This window comes from Trachurus japonicus, chromosome 1, assembly GCF_045865225.1.
Source record: "Trachurus japonicus isolate A0001 chromosome 1, Traja_1.0".
NCBI classification, from domain to species: Eukaryota; Metazoa; Chordata; class Actinopteri; order Carangiformes; family Carangidae; genus Trachurus; species Trachurus japonicus.
In genome coordinates, this window is record NC_140907.1 from 14,064,847 (window position 1) to 14,078,761 (window position 13,915).

The window sequence follows — 13,915 nt, forward strand, 5'->3', positions numbered from 1 at the left end:
ACAGGGTTCTTTTCATGAAAAACATTTGAGTGTGTTTTATACTGTGACAAAACTGTGTTTAAGTTTGTTTTTACATAAAAACATTTTCCAGGATTTTGAAGTTTTTGACAGCAGCTGCAGAGACATGACATTTTACCAAATGGTGCACAGCCTATACCAATGGTAATGTATAGAAATAGGTTGATGATTCAGGGGTCATATAGCTTTCTACACTGTGGTCCAGTATCTGAAATGTAATGTATTTCATCAGTCAAATGTCGCTAAAAGTCTAATTATCTACTCAGTTCATAGCCTACTATTATTATGCATTTATCTAACACCTTGCTTTACTCTACAACAGGAGCAGAGTGAGAAATATTTGTTTCCCCTCTCTTGGACCCACACCCTCTTCCCCACTTTCCCAATACCTAATTTTCCAGTTGCAGTTCCGGTTAGGAAATTTGGTGTCAGCATAACGTGATGTATTAAAAAAAAAAAAAACTCAACACTGACACAACACAAGAAAAACCAATCAAAAAAGTGAATGACATTTTGGTGTCATGTTTAAATCCTGTATTTGACCAGCAAAGTCTTACTTTCCACCGCAAGGGAGTGGAATCAACAATCAATAAATACTATGTCTGAGTAACAGATACATTCAATACATTCAACAGATTCATACTTTCCCTTAGTGCTGAAATGTAAATAGATAAGTGATATAAAGTTGATCAACAACATTTTTGTAATGGATCAACTACTTTTTAAGGTAAAAAAAAAAAAGTTACCCTATTTTATGACAATTTACATACCAAATAATGAATTGATTAACCAAGAAACAATTTTTAACATTATCCAATAAGCTAAATAACTGTAGTCCTGGCTTTCTTTTTATTTTGCATACATAAATTCTCCTGAATATTAAGTGAATGTACAGCCCACCATGCTTTCACCCCTGTCTGCAGTGATCGAGACATTCCTGCAGTTAAATTAGCATCATACTTCCACCCACACACCCTCTCAATCTCCAATCCAATCTGTCCACTATCTGCCTTCCAGTGCCTTGTCTCTGGCGATCACCGCCTCGTCAAACTTGATCATGAGCGTGGTGCCCTTGTGCCAGTGGACAGTGACCTTGGCGGGGAAACCACTGTGGGTGAGGATGGCCTCCACGATCCCTCCGGTGAACGCTGCACAGTTCAAGGTGCTGTTCTCCTTCGGGACAGAGATGTATGTGTTGACCAGGGGCTCTTTTTCGATGATGTAGTAGGTCTTGTCATCGTCGTTGGCCTGCTCCAGCTTGTCGGCCTCTTTGCCAAACAAAGCTCTCCACACAGAAACCTGTGGAGTACAAAGCCAATGACTAAGGGCGGTCACAGTGTGAACATAATGTAAGGCTCTGACAGTGGCTTCCCTGGTCGCCGAGTCAGCTACATTTTATTATATTATACATCATTTATTGCACCAGAGCTACACACAAGAGGTAAAGCCAGGGTAAGGCTTCGACAACTTCATTCATAAACTATAAGCATGATAAGGTTGTTGGTTATGATATAGCTTGGCCTAGACTCAAGATACAGGGTTTTCCCTCATCACCAGCTGCTGCCACAGAAACGGACACGAAAACATCTGGAGCTGGCTCCTCTCTCTCCATCCTCTATCAGAGAATTGCTGATTTTTGTCTAAACGTGAAACATCGGCATTGTGTTTTTACCATTTTAATCAGGTCCACTAGGTTTTGAGGGGAAGATCAATCTCTGTCAGTCAGCTTTTAACCCCGCCATCCCCCCACACACCCCAAACTCTCCATCTTGCTGTGGCAAGGTGAAGAAGGCCCGGACGGGCTTCGAACCCCAGACTCCCGGGTAAGAGTCATGCGCGCTAACCACTTGGCCAAAGGGACATCCCCTTGGCCAAGTAGCCAGGGCGCATGATCAATTGGAGGCATAGTGACAGGACCTGTCAACTGTCACATTGTCCAGACATGGGCATTTTACAGCTTTGTACGTAAATACAAACACTTGGCTGAATCTGATCCTTAACTTGGAGGACTTTAGGTAGCCTATTACCCACTGCTTCTTGACCTCTGCTCTCACATGTGTTTTCCCTCTCTGGTTTGTTCTTATGCCCTTCTACAGCCACAGTGGTATTAAAAGGGATAGTTCACCCAAAATTCAAATTTTACTCATTATCTACTCACCCTCATGTCGACTAAGAGCTGTGAGAATTTTCAGAGTCCTCCGTTCCTTCTCTGAGTTACGGGGGGGTCCGCGCAGCAGTATTTGTCCATATAATGGTTGTGAATGGATACCAACTTTCTTTGTCCAAAAAGACACACCAAAAAACATCCAAATACCTCCATACTGCTCGTCTGTAATGTCCCTCTTGTATTGAAGCCCCGACATGAGAAATTGTTCCGAAAAAAATTAAATAAGTCTATATTTTAAGCTTGATTGTAGCGGAAGCTCCCAGTTTCTCAGTTCACTGCTCTGCCTGTGTCAGTGCAGAGATTTGCACTGCAGAGATTTGCACTGACCGGTGGAACAATTTCTCATGTCAGGGCTTCAATACAAGAGGGTATGGAGGTATTTGGATGTTTTTTGGTGTGTCTTTTTGGACGGAGAAAGTTGGTGACAACCATTATATGGACAAATACTGCTGCGCGGAGCCCCCGTAACTCCGAGAAGGCACGGAGGACTCTGAAAATTCTCACAGCTCTTCACAGTCGACATGAGGGTGAGGAGATGAGTGAAATTTGAATTTTGGGTGAACTATCCCTTTAAGGTCAGACATTGAAAGTGAAAGTAGGCTATCTGTCCTGCATTTAATGCTTTTACACACACACAAGCACTTTACCACCATTACCATGAAAACATGTTATTTTGTAGCTCTGACACACTGACGCACTTTGCTGGTCATACCTTGATAAACAGCAGTATGTTGAGGACTTTGGTCTCCCTCTTGCCGCTCTTCTCTCTCAGCACCAGCACGTCCAGCAGGCTGCCTCCCACCCGCTGCCCCAGCTCGGCCAGTCGAGCCTGCAGCTCGGACACCGAGTACACGCGGCTCTGGCAGTACTGCACCACCTCCGAGAACAGCAGGGCGAAGGCGCTGACACTCACCTCGGTCTTGGGTCGGCTCAGAGGCCGCTCCAGAATAGCGGACTTCCCTCTGGTGAAGCGAGTCTCCATAATGTAGCCTACTTATTATCTGTAGCGGTGCAAAGACACAGAGAGGTCACATTAAAAAAATAAATAAAAAGGTTAAAACAGCAGCTGCTGCAGCTCAGGCTAGCAGGGTGCTGCTAACCGAAGCAGACTGCTGCGGTCACGTGCAGGACATTACAGTAACATCTGTCCAGGTGAGTTTAGAGATATTCTTCATTTTCATAAGAACAGACTCTAGTTCATACAATCACTTACTACCACACATCCATGCTCCTACTACACCTGCTTTTGTTGTCGCTCCAGTAACTTCCTGCTGCGTCTCTCAACGTCACCTTGTCACGTGACAGCCCCATGGATGTATTATATTAACAGCCCTGATTCTACATAAAACTTAACCATGTGTTTTTTCCTCAAGAAAAAAGACTTTGACGTCCACCTTTCTGAATAAAATGTAGCTACTTTTTTCTTTTTATTTCTTTTTATAGTGAGTCAAAATCCAGTGTTGGTGTTTTTATTTGGCCCAAGTGAGACTTCAAGTCAAAAGATCCAATAAATATCTTTTTGTTTTGACTTTTTGTCTCACAATAACTTTTTAAGTGTAGGCTATATGTAATCGCCCGTAAGAAGTGCATACAATAACCAAGAGGGGAATATTAAGTTATTATGACCACCTGTAATTTTTCTTTTCTGTTTTTACTCTGTTGTACTGTCATCCCCAAGCAAATGCCACTGCAGCTACTCAAGTGATTATGGAGCTATCTCCTTGACTTGACTGTTTATGGAGCCCATTTGTGCCAACTTCTACTTTTGTCATTATTGCGGTTTATCAACACCCCTATTGGTAAAACATCCCTAAAAAAATCAGAACAACTTGTTTGTCTGTAAGCTGCATTTCAAGTTCATGTGTAGTTTATCCCTTCTTATCATCAGTGAGTAAAAATAATTCCTGACAGGAGTGAACACACAAAGAGATCCACACATCACATGAGAGGGTAAACATTAACCATAAATCCACAAATCTTTCACCTTGTTTCACAAATGACAGGCTGAATTAAAATTTTGTGCAATGCTGTAACATGAGTACAATATGACAGAGACAATACTATGATAATAATAAGTTAACCATAATACAAATGTAACAGTAATAAAACGGGGGAAAAAAAACTTACAAGAGGGCACAGACTTTGTTTTGCTGATGACACACTTCAACGTACTGTAGGCTAGATCAATATTTGGAGTCGTCAGTGTACAAAGAGTACTCTCATTGGGTCACAACACTGGAGTCATGCGCGTATGCTCACACAAATACACCTACACAAATTCACCTCTGCACATCTGTGCTGCTCAGTTTATGTTTTTGCAAACCCTGCATGCAAAGGATTATTGCAGAGATTCCTTCATACCTCTGTGTTAATTTTTTTTGTAAAGTCGAGGGTAAACCCATCTCTGGGTCTAGCTAACTTTTTTGGAGGCAACAATTGGGACATCACTATGACTTTATCTGGACCATTGATTTTTGTTCTGGCTTTATTCTGTTTCTTTTCTGTCAGCAGCAGGCCAACAGGTAAGTTCATATATTCAAAATTATGTGAAACTTGATTCAGCTGAAGAAAGTTTATGAATAGGAAATTGAATATGAATATAAATTTACAAGTTCATAACATTTACAGATGAGATCACACATAAAGATATTACCAAGACATATCACTCAACTACAAAATACAGCTCCAATGATAAAGCCCTATACATATAATCTCAAACCATCTCAAAAGATACACACTGATGGAAATTTGTCCAGTTTTAAAAACATTTAGGTTTAGTTGTGTGTTTGAAGCAGCTAAGTTTTGGGTTTGCTATTATCGTTTGGACATTTTCCATCAGGATCAGCAATCAAGGGAGCAAACGAGAGAGAGAGGGAACATCTCACTGCTACTCTATGAAAATTGTGTAACTGTACAGCTGTATGAAAAGAGCTGGTGTTTACCTCTTTTAGTTACTGTGAAACAAATTGTAGCATCTTATCATGTTACATGTTGAGCCAATGGAAGGAAGGCGAGTCAAAGGGAGGGGTTAAAGGAAATATTAGTGACAATGGGGAAGGCATAAAATCAAGACATGAATTTCATCTTCCTTCCCCATCCCAATAGTTTTATTCCTCTGCCTAACTTATCTGTGATCTGAGCAATAGCATCAAGAGGTTGGCATTTGAGGTAGCCTATGAAAACCTCTGCTTAAGCCTTTCTTTTCTTTTTACAATTCACAGTGATGTATATCTATGTCTTAGAAGTGGCTTTTAAATACCTCTCAGGAAAGGCCAGTGCAACCTTTGAAGTAACTAACAGTTCAATACTTCAGTATTTCTCCCTCACTTCACTTCTTTCTTCGTTTGTGTTGACTTCAGGCATCCACCTGCGTAACATGGACAGCTTCATCCGAGCTGTTAGGCAGGTTGAGGACTCCAACCCTGGTCTATGTCCCCTGGCTCTAGTCAGAGCCCTGCGCAGGACCGCTGGCCACGATGATGCAATGACAATCCATTTCTTGGGTGCATCAAATAATCTCAGTGATGCTGAGGTTTTAGAGACGGCCATTCTCAACGCTTCGTCCTTCAGCTTTTTTGACAAGGCCATCCACCACATTGTGACGGACCATGGAGAGGAACGAGGAGTCATTCTCGCTCCAGATGGCACCACAGTAGCCCTCGCACCCTTACTGCTAGGAATCGAGTCAGGGCTGAAAGCAAAGATGGATGGGACGCCACCTACTGGAACCTTCCCGCTCACCTTAGGCAGGACCCTGGGCCTGTCCTTCCTCAGCCTGCAGGACTTCTCACCGTCTCATCGCATGGGGCCCAACGGGTGCTGGGACAACGTGGACCATCCTAAGCTGTTCAAGCTCTCTCGGCCTGCCACTCTGGCCACTGATGCTATGATTAATGGAGGCATGGATGGAGCTGTACTGGGCACGGACCTCAGCAAACTCAGTGCATCTGAAGAGTCGCCGGCCCTCAGTGAGATTTTGAAAGGATACTACAGTTTTACTTTGAATGTGGGGCAGGGTATTGATGCTGTGACCAGCCATATTAGTCCAAGACGAAGGGAGCTCTCTAGATCCATTCTGGAGCCCCTTGATCTTCACAGCCAAGTGATGGAGACACTAGCATTGGTCTGGAAGTTGGAGAAGACAGAATGGATTGCTCTGGACACTGGAGTGGGGAAGGCAGTGAAGGATGGATTGCGGGCATTTGTGCACAAGCACTGGGGTGAGCTATAAAGTCATCAGAAAAGTATACTACAAGGTTAACATGTTTACATAAAACAAGTTATATCCACATTTGAGAACCTGCTAAGCTACTGGTGGATTTAATGTCATTTTTGCTCCTACTGTGATCAATGTAGAATCAATTAATTGAGTAATTCCCTTTTTATTTTAGCCTTTGTGTGGTTAAAGAATCATGTCTGATATAGGCCTAGTCTCACTCATTTGGAATACATTGTCATTATTGTCAGGTGACTTAATACCATTGCTCCACTCTGAACCAATATCAAACATGAAATAACATTAAACTAACCAGTGTTTTTCTTTCTTTTTTTTTTGCCTTTTCTTATATACCGTAAATGAATATTTCTGATGAGAATCCCTTAAAAAGTTACTTCACATCTAGTAGAAAAAATGCTATCAGGGTCTGGAGGTCAGGAAAAGCAGGAGCATTAAGGGGCATTTAGTTTCTCTTCACAGCATTGTTGATACAATGATAGCTTGTAAAGAATTGAAGATAATAACAGTCAAGCAGAGAACCATCATTAAGTCTGCGGTCTCTCGCATTTTTGCATCTTTAAACTCTCTGTTTGATTTACATTGTCTGCAACCAAATCATCACCATCGTCACTGAGACTCTGGCTTTGACTGGTTGACTATGACAACACGCAGAAAACAGACAGCACTCTCCAATAATTATAATACAACACAACAACAACAACACAAAATCTCTGGTGGTAGTTTCAATATCCTAACCTGCATCTTGTCTCCTCCACTTTTCAGACTGCCCTCAGATCATCCCTCGCTGTCAGTGGGGAGCAAAACCCTACCAGAGCACACCTATCCCACTGTCTCTGCCCCTCCAGTACCTGTATGTTCACCACACCTATGAGCCGTCCTCGCCATGTTTGTCTTTCCATAAGTGCTCCCGCGACATGAGAGCCATGCAACGCTTCCACCAGGAAGACCGTGGTTGGAGTGACATAGGATACAGGTAACTGGTATAAAGGAACAGTCGGATATATTGAACAAGATGACACATGTTCATCTGCTTTCTTGCAGTGAGTAATTAGATGATGATGTCACTGCTCTGAGAATGGACATGAAGATAGTCTGAGAGGCACTCACGTTTTTTTCAATAATCTATTATTGTACATTGCATTCATCTATTATGTACTGTGCTTTGTGCTCTCAGCTTTGTGGTCGGCTCTGATGGCTACGTCTATGAGGGCAGAGGCTGGAACCACCTCGGTACACACACCAGGGGGCACAATAGTATTGGGTATGGTGTGTCTATCATTGGTAACTACACTGCCACCCTGCCATCTCGCCATGCCATGGACCTGTTGCGCCATCGTCTGGTGCAATGTGCAGTAAATGGAGGAGGACTGACTGCAAACTTCACCATCCATGGCCACAGACAAGTGGTGAACTACACCTCCTGTCCTGGAGATGCCTTCTTTTCAGAAATAAGAACCTGGGAACACTTCAGGGAATGACAAGGGCTCTTAAACACTGTTAAAGCTTCTTCATAGTAGTAACTGTACTTGTATTAATTTCTTATTTTCACATTAAGAAAAGGAAAGCCTCTGGACTAGTCAATCATTTCAATGTAAATGTCTCATTTGATAGATCTCACATATGGGGCAGCAATTAAATAGTTAGACCCAGGAGCTCATTCAGGTTTTTGGCCTCCTGAAAGGACCATATACAGCAGGACTAAAACAAGTTTAGATCCAGAACAAACTCCAGAACTGATTTCACAATTATTATTTCTCCTCTCACGATTTTACAGGAAGCAGATCTTCAAAAACAGAAAAATAAAGAGGACTGTAACAATAAAGATGTTTCTCTTACCTGCCTCTGCAGATAATGTATTTGATTAACCAACTGAATGGTTGGTGTTTTAAATAACAAAAAGAGTGGGTGTTAAACAACCTGGTTAAGAGTTCACATGCATCATGCCTCATTCATTTCATGTTTGATATTTCAAAAATGAATTCATGATTTGAGAATCTGAGAACACTCACATTTGGTATGAATTATCTTATTACCTTATTATCATCTTATCATTTCATGAAACCTAACCATTATAATCTTGGTCCAATCATTCAATGAGCAATTAGATGAAAACCTTTTTACAGTTACTGTTTACAGTTATATTTGATTTGTTGTCAGACATGGAAAATGATATCAAACATGGACAGCAGTGCTGTGAGTCTGAGAGATATCAGGGTGATGTGGAGCATCAAGGCGACATTTGGATAGGGAATCAAAGACAAGTGGTCTGTAGCAACTGAATGGTCTCCTACTCTCTTATAAAATATTAGGTGGAACTTTTTTTTTTTTGACATTGTCAGGCGTTTTCTAACCACATGGTGGCACCAAAACTTTGATGTAGGCTAGTTTCAGTGTTTCATTGTTTCAGTGAACATTTTTAATGTTCATGATGCTCCATCCTTTTTTTTGTGGTACAATTTCGGGCTAATCTCGCACAAACAAACAAACAAACAAACAAAAATCTAATCAAACTAACTCCTGCAGCAAAACTCTTTGCACCTCTCTTGGACTGAACATTGTTTCTGTCTGTAAGCCCATATCCTATAGTCACAATGCGAAAGCGAAGCCAATATTTCAGCTGAACCCATGTTACTTTAAGTTTGTAGTGGTGCGTGCGGCCCACATCCTGACAGCACATCCTGACAGCACATCCTGACAGCACACCCAGACATGAGCAACAGCGGTCGTCGCGCCACAGCAGGAGGAGCAGAGCGCAGTGAAACATGTCAGCCAAGACCGTTAGTCGCGCCTTAAAGGACGTGCTGCTGGACCTGAGCAAGGAGAAGTTTGAGGAGTTCTGCGATGCGATCCTGGACCGACGGGAAGAGCCGAGGGTCAGATGCTCAGAGCTGGAAGACAGAAATCCTGTGAAGGTGGCAAATATTCTGGTCTCAGTTTTCACGGAGTCCGGTGTAAGCGAGGTGGTCCTGCAGGCGCTGGGGGAGATCCGCTGCAACGCTCAAAGAGAGAGCTTCGGTACTGTAGCTACTGAACACACTTTGTTCTCACGTCAGGTCCCCTCCACACAACTTATTATATAGGCTAAACTTTTTTGTTGACTCTTCACCGTTTCAGCTCCCACTCTAAATCACATTCCGACAGTAATCAGCAGCAAGACATGACTTGTTATCTAGGCTACATGTGTTTTTTCCCCCTCGGATTATTTAATGAGGTAGCCTACTTCTAAAACATAGTAGCCAACTTTTATACATCTGAAGGCGAATCGTTTAATTCTGCCAATGTGCTCACAAGAAGCTACTGAACACACTGCCTGAAGACTGTTTGAAGACATCTGATCAGCTGTCAGTTAGCCTACTTATTACCCAATATGCAGTAAGCATCAGACATGCACAAAAAATCATAATAATAAATAATAATAATAAATAATAATAATAATAATAATAAACAATCTTTGTTTGCCAAAAACAGATCTGGAGACCTGCATTTACCAATAAGCATAAATTCCAGTATTCTCCCACATTCATATTGTCCTGTTCATCAGTAGGAGTAGTCATGATTAGAATGAGGGAAAATACTATCACAGCTGAACAGGCAGGGAGGTGAATTCCTTTAAACATGATAACAGATGAATATACTGCACTGGAGAAACAAGCAGAGTTTTAGTGGACACATGAACTGTAAAGGTTATGACGTTCACAAACAGGCTACTTTCAGTTTTGGTGATACCTGCTTTTTGATTTTCTTTCAAAGGCCATTATTTAACTTTTTCTTCTTTGTCCCTTTCATATTTTGTGCGTTAGTGTATCATATGGGTGGATGTATACTGTAGGTTACATGAACTGTAACAGTTCATGAGTTCAAGAGTCATACATGATATTTAAGTTAAGCTTTCTTATATGGCAAATATTGCTGTCATATCTTGACATGTTTCGACAGTGTACTATAAGAACATCTTCAGAACATAAACTGATAAGACACGTCACAACATCTAGTGACACTTATGACGAAGACAGAAGTACCGTCAAAGCATGTCAAGGTATGAAAAGAATCTCTTGTCTGCTATATAAAAGAGCTAAACTTAAATATTTAAATTATATACTGTACATATTGAACCCTGTGAGCTTTGTGTGTGATGTTTTACAGCAGTCTTATCACTCAGCAATAATTCTTTTAACCCGTTTTACTTTTATTTTCAGTATCCAGTGTGCTTGTATCCTGATGCTTTTATTGCTCATAACTACATTGATTGAATGATGTCACTGATATTCATCATCTTTGTATATTTCCAGCCAAGGACATAAGTGAAGGATTGCTGACAAGTGAGTGTTTTTTGGAGGATGTGTTACAGCTTCAGGTCTCATGTTGTTGTGTGTGGATTAAAAATAATAGAATAGACTGAACGTTTTGTAGGTTATGGAGACATCATGAAGGTGGAAACTACTGGAGCTTCGATGCAAACAGCTAAGCAGGACTATCTGAGTTTCACAGGTAAACCCACCTGTGCAAACTCACTTATCTACACCTACAGTATAACTATAGCAGGTAATTGATAAGGAGAAACTGCAGTGAAGTCATACTACTGTTCTTTCCTTACTTTATTTCAAAAGGGCCGAGGGCCTCACACGCCATGGCAGAAACAGATCTGATAGAAATGAACAACTACAAAACCATCATTAAAAACGTGGCTTGTCAGAAAGGGGTGGATCCAGCTCTCATCGCTGCCCTCATCTCCAGATCCTCCAGGGCTGGGAAGACGCTGACGGAGGGCAAGGGTTGCTTTAATGAAACGAGACAAGCATATGATACCTTTGGGCTGATGCAGGTTATTACAGATTTGCTCACTTGATTCAAGTGATGTCTCCATGTAAGACCACCCAAATATCTGAACCCCGATATTTCCATAGATCGATGTCAATCCACAAGGAGGTGGACACACTCCAAAAGGCTCATGGGACAGTGAGGACCACCTCTGCCAAGCCATCGACATCCTGATTCGTTTCATCACACGCATCAGGCATAAATTTCCCGAGTGGAGCAAAGAGAAGCAGCTGAAAGGTTTGTTTAACTCAACTACTAATGTTTGTGTGACAAAGCTCCTTTCATACATCTCATTGTTGTTGTGTTTGTCTTCTTCAGGAGGGATAGCAGCCTACAATGCAGGAGATAGGAACATCGTCCCCAATGAGGAGGTGGACTCTAAAACCACAAATGGAGACTACTCCAATGATGTTATTGCACGAGCTCAGTGGTACAAACTCAAAGGTGGCTTTTAAATCCTGAAGTTGTCACAATGTCTCATAAACCCTATGAGACAATATCTGTAGCGTAACCAATGTGAAAACAAGCTGTATCCCTTAGATCATGATGTCCCTTCATAATCAAAGGCATGTAAACACAGGAAACAGTTTGATACTGTGGATTCTCCTCTGAAGGCTTAAAGGTGTACAGAAAAGAAAATTGAATTTGAGCCCACTCTGGGTCATAAAATTAGTGTAATAACTCATCTATCAGACGATGTAGGCCAAACTTTGTGCAAAATTCTATTTTTGAGTAAATCCGTGATGAAAGTGTGTATTTTAGTGTAGTTTTTTTTTTCGTATTGGATAATGCAGGCGCACGGATTATACGTCAGCCTGTACACGATTCACTAGCCACTGATATTGGATCCGTAATCCGTCATTCAAATGTCTGAGACACGCACACACACACGGAGCTCGGTCTCGCCCCAAACTTTGAATATCCCGCCCGCTCGATAACGACCAATCAAATTCATTTTCCTTACTCGGGTAAACTCGTGTTGCAGCTCGTGACAACTCGGCGCGACAAACGGGACAAACGGCCATTTCTGTACACCTTTAAACATTTCTCATTTTGTGTCTGTTCATATTTTGGCAAATTGTCACCATTAAATATTTGTTGAATTATATACTCTTTGCATCCATCCAGTCATCCTTACTGCTTTTTTTTTTTAAATGACCAGGTGGGCTCATATGCTCATACTCTGCACACTACTTACTTTCTGGAGTTTATTGTACAATAAGAAGATTCACATATTGAAGAACAAGAATAAGCTCTAAAGCTCTACAGACAAGCAGCCAGGAAAGGCCAGGCAAATTGTATTAATTGCATATGATAACAATAATAGAGAAAAGAGAGAGAGTGGTATGATCTGGGACGGTAACATATTTTCAAATATCTTCAAATCACCTCCAAATATATTCACATCCAACACAAGGATTATGATCAATCAACTTCGACCAGCAAGCTTTCATGCATAACACAGATCTGCGGTACAACAGAGACCTGATGTGATATCTCAACTGTTATATGGCTGTGCCAGTTGAACAAGAGCAAAGGTTTAAAGGTGCCAACAATGTGGCCAAAAACGGTTACTGCAGTCAAATTCAAAACACAGTGATCTCGTTTTTTCTCCCAGCCGTAGCAGCAGCTCAGTGGAAGCAGACCGGAGGCTGAAACGCCACTGACGCTGCGTGACTGGGAGAGAGGGCTAGGTGGCGCAACATGTCAACACGTAAATTCAAAACATAAACATGATTTGCAGTCTGCAAAAAAGATTTTTAATGCGAATACTCTGGCTGTACTATTGTTGTTGGTGAGTTCATCATGTTATATGAACATTATTCCTGAGTCTCTGTGACATATTAGGAGGATTTTACGGACAGTTGCTTTAGATTTCTTACATATTGTAGGCTACCTTTAATGTTAAAATTTCACATTTTCCAGATGCAAACACCAATGCTGGTGTTGATGCTGACAGTGCATCACTTTAACACATAACAATACTGCAAATGAAAGAACAAGGTGTTTTAAGTTATAAAAACTCCAAAGTCTAACACTTATCAAATGTAGCTCATACTGAAAGTGAAAGTGTGCAATATTGTGAAAGTGAAAGTGTGCATTATTATTTTATGATGTTTTACAATAGTCTTGTCACTCAGCAATAACCTGTCCTGTTTCTTATCTTTTATCAGTTAGATTTTTTAGTCTTTCACCATTCAGACAATAATAAGTCAAAGGGCCCGTCAAAGATCCTGTCCACATCCCGCTGTCTGTGATGGCTCCGGCCAGTGGTACCTCCGCCCCCTCCTGGCCCAAGCTGCTGTTACTAAGGGTCTGTGCCTCTTAAGATGGCGCTGTGAAATGCCCATCTATTGTAAATAAAGCCTTTGTTTTAAATGATCTTTTTTACCTCAAAAACCTTGGACATTGTGTTTCTAACTGAGACTTGGCAGAGGACTATGGATCATAGCCATCTTGTTGAACTATGCCCTCCTGACTGTACTTTTATCTGCACTCCTAGGCCTTCGGGCCGGGGAAGAGGTCTCGCTGTCTGTGTCTGCAGGCATTACACACTGACTTTGAAATTTGGGGTCACCCAACGTCACAATCTACATTCAACAAAATGTCTGAGTTCAAGCTCGGGGAGTTGGACAAGTCCCGCAACATACTTTCACCAGGTTTACAGCCAATCA

General features: G+C 41.5%; 3 protein-coding genes across 5 annotated transcripts; 2 read left to right on the forward strand and 1 right to left on the reverse strand.

Moving 5' to 3' along the window:
* Positions 1-537: 537 nt before the first annotated feature.
* trappc5 (trafficking protein particle complex subunit 5) lies at positions 538-3,465 on the reverse strand. 2 transcript variants are annotated; one of them, XM_085774111.1, is made up of 3 exons: positions 3,399-3,465; positions 2,898-3,175; positions 538-1,317 (listed from the first exon to the last, which is right to left on the reverse strand). In XM_085774111.1, exons 1-3 carry the CDS (start codon positions 3,406-3,408, stop codon positions 1,021-1,023), a joined length of 585 nt encoding a protein of 194 aa, XP_085630237.1. In that variant the 5' UTR covers positions 3,409-3,465; the 3' UTR covers positions 538-1,020. The 2 variants fall into 2 exon arrangements, with proteins under 2 accessions (XP_085630237.1, XP_085630245.1); XM_085774119.1 differs by having other exon boundaries at positions 3,421-3,439.
* Positions 3,466-4,474: 1,009 nt separating this feature from the next.
* LOC146991533 (N-acetylmuramoyl-L-alanine amidase-like) lies at positions 4,475-8,262 on the forward strand. The gene is made up of 4 exons (XM_085774131.1): positions 4,475-4,707; positions 5,545-6,405; positions 7,185-7,395; positions 7,597-8,262. Exons 1-4 carry the CDS (start codon positions 4,635-4,637, stop codon positions 7,898-7,900), a joined length of 1,449 nt encoding a protein of 482 aa, XP_085630257.1. The 5' UTR covers positions 4,475-4,634; the 3' UTR covers positions 7,901-8,262.
* An 814-nt stretch (positions 8,263-9,076) lies between these two features.
* Positions 9,077-11,851, forward strand: LOC146991534 (lysozyme g-like). Of its 2 annotated transcripts, XM_085774155.1 has the most exons (6): positions 9,113-9,437; positions 10,712-10,741; positions 10,833-10,910; positions 11,030-11,244; positions 11,327-11,477; positions 11,559-11,831. In XM_085774155.1, exons 1-6 carry the CDS (start codon positions 9,185-9,187, stop codon positions 11,693-11,695), a joined length of 864 nt encoding a protein of 287 aa, XP_085630281.1. In that variant the 5' UTR covers positions 9,113-9,184; the 3' UTR covers positions 11,696-11,831. The 2 variants fall into 2 exon arrangements, with proteins under 2 accessions (XP_085630271.1, XP_085630281.1); XM_085774145.1 differs by having other exon boundaries at positions 9,077-9,437; positions 11,327-11,851.
* The last annotated feature ends 2,064 nt before the right edge of the window (positions 11,852-13,915 follow it).

Coding starts and splice junctions, on each gene's coding strand:
- LOC146991534 (XM_085774145.1), top strand. CDS start 9,185: ATGTCAGCCAAGACCGTTAGTCGCGCCTTAAAGGACGTGCTGCTGGAC. Junction 10,742..10,832: donor AAGTGAAGGATTGCTGACAA/GTGAGTGTTTTT, acceptor AACGTTTTGTAG/GTTATGGAGACATCATGAAG. Junction 10,911..11,029: donor GGACTATCTGAGTTTCACAG/GTAAACCCACCT, acceptor TTATTTCAAAAG/GGCCGAGGGCCTCACACGCC.
- trappc5 (XM_085774111.1), bottom strand. Junction 1,318..2,897: donor ACATACTGCTGTTTATCAAG/GTATGACCAGCA, acceptor TGTACTCCACAG/GTTTCTGTGTGGAGAGCTTT.
- LOC146991533 (XM_085774131.1), top strand. CDS start 4,635: ATGACTTTATCTGGACCATTGATTTTTGTTCTGGCTTTATTCTGTTTC. Junction 6,406..7,184: donor ATTTGTGCACAAGCACTGGG/GTGAGCTATAAA, acceptor TCCACTTTTCAG/ACTGCCCTCAGATCATCCCT. Junction 7,396..7,596: donor TGGAGTGACATAGGATACAG/GTAACTGGTATA, acceptor TTGTGCTCTCAG/CTTTGTGGTCGGCTCTGATG.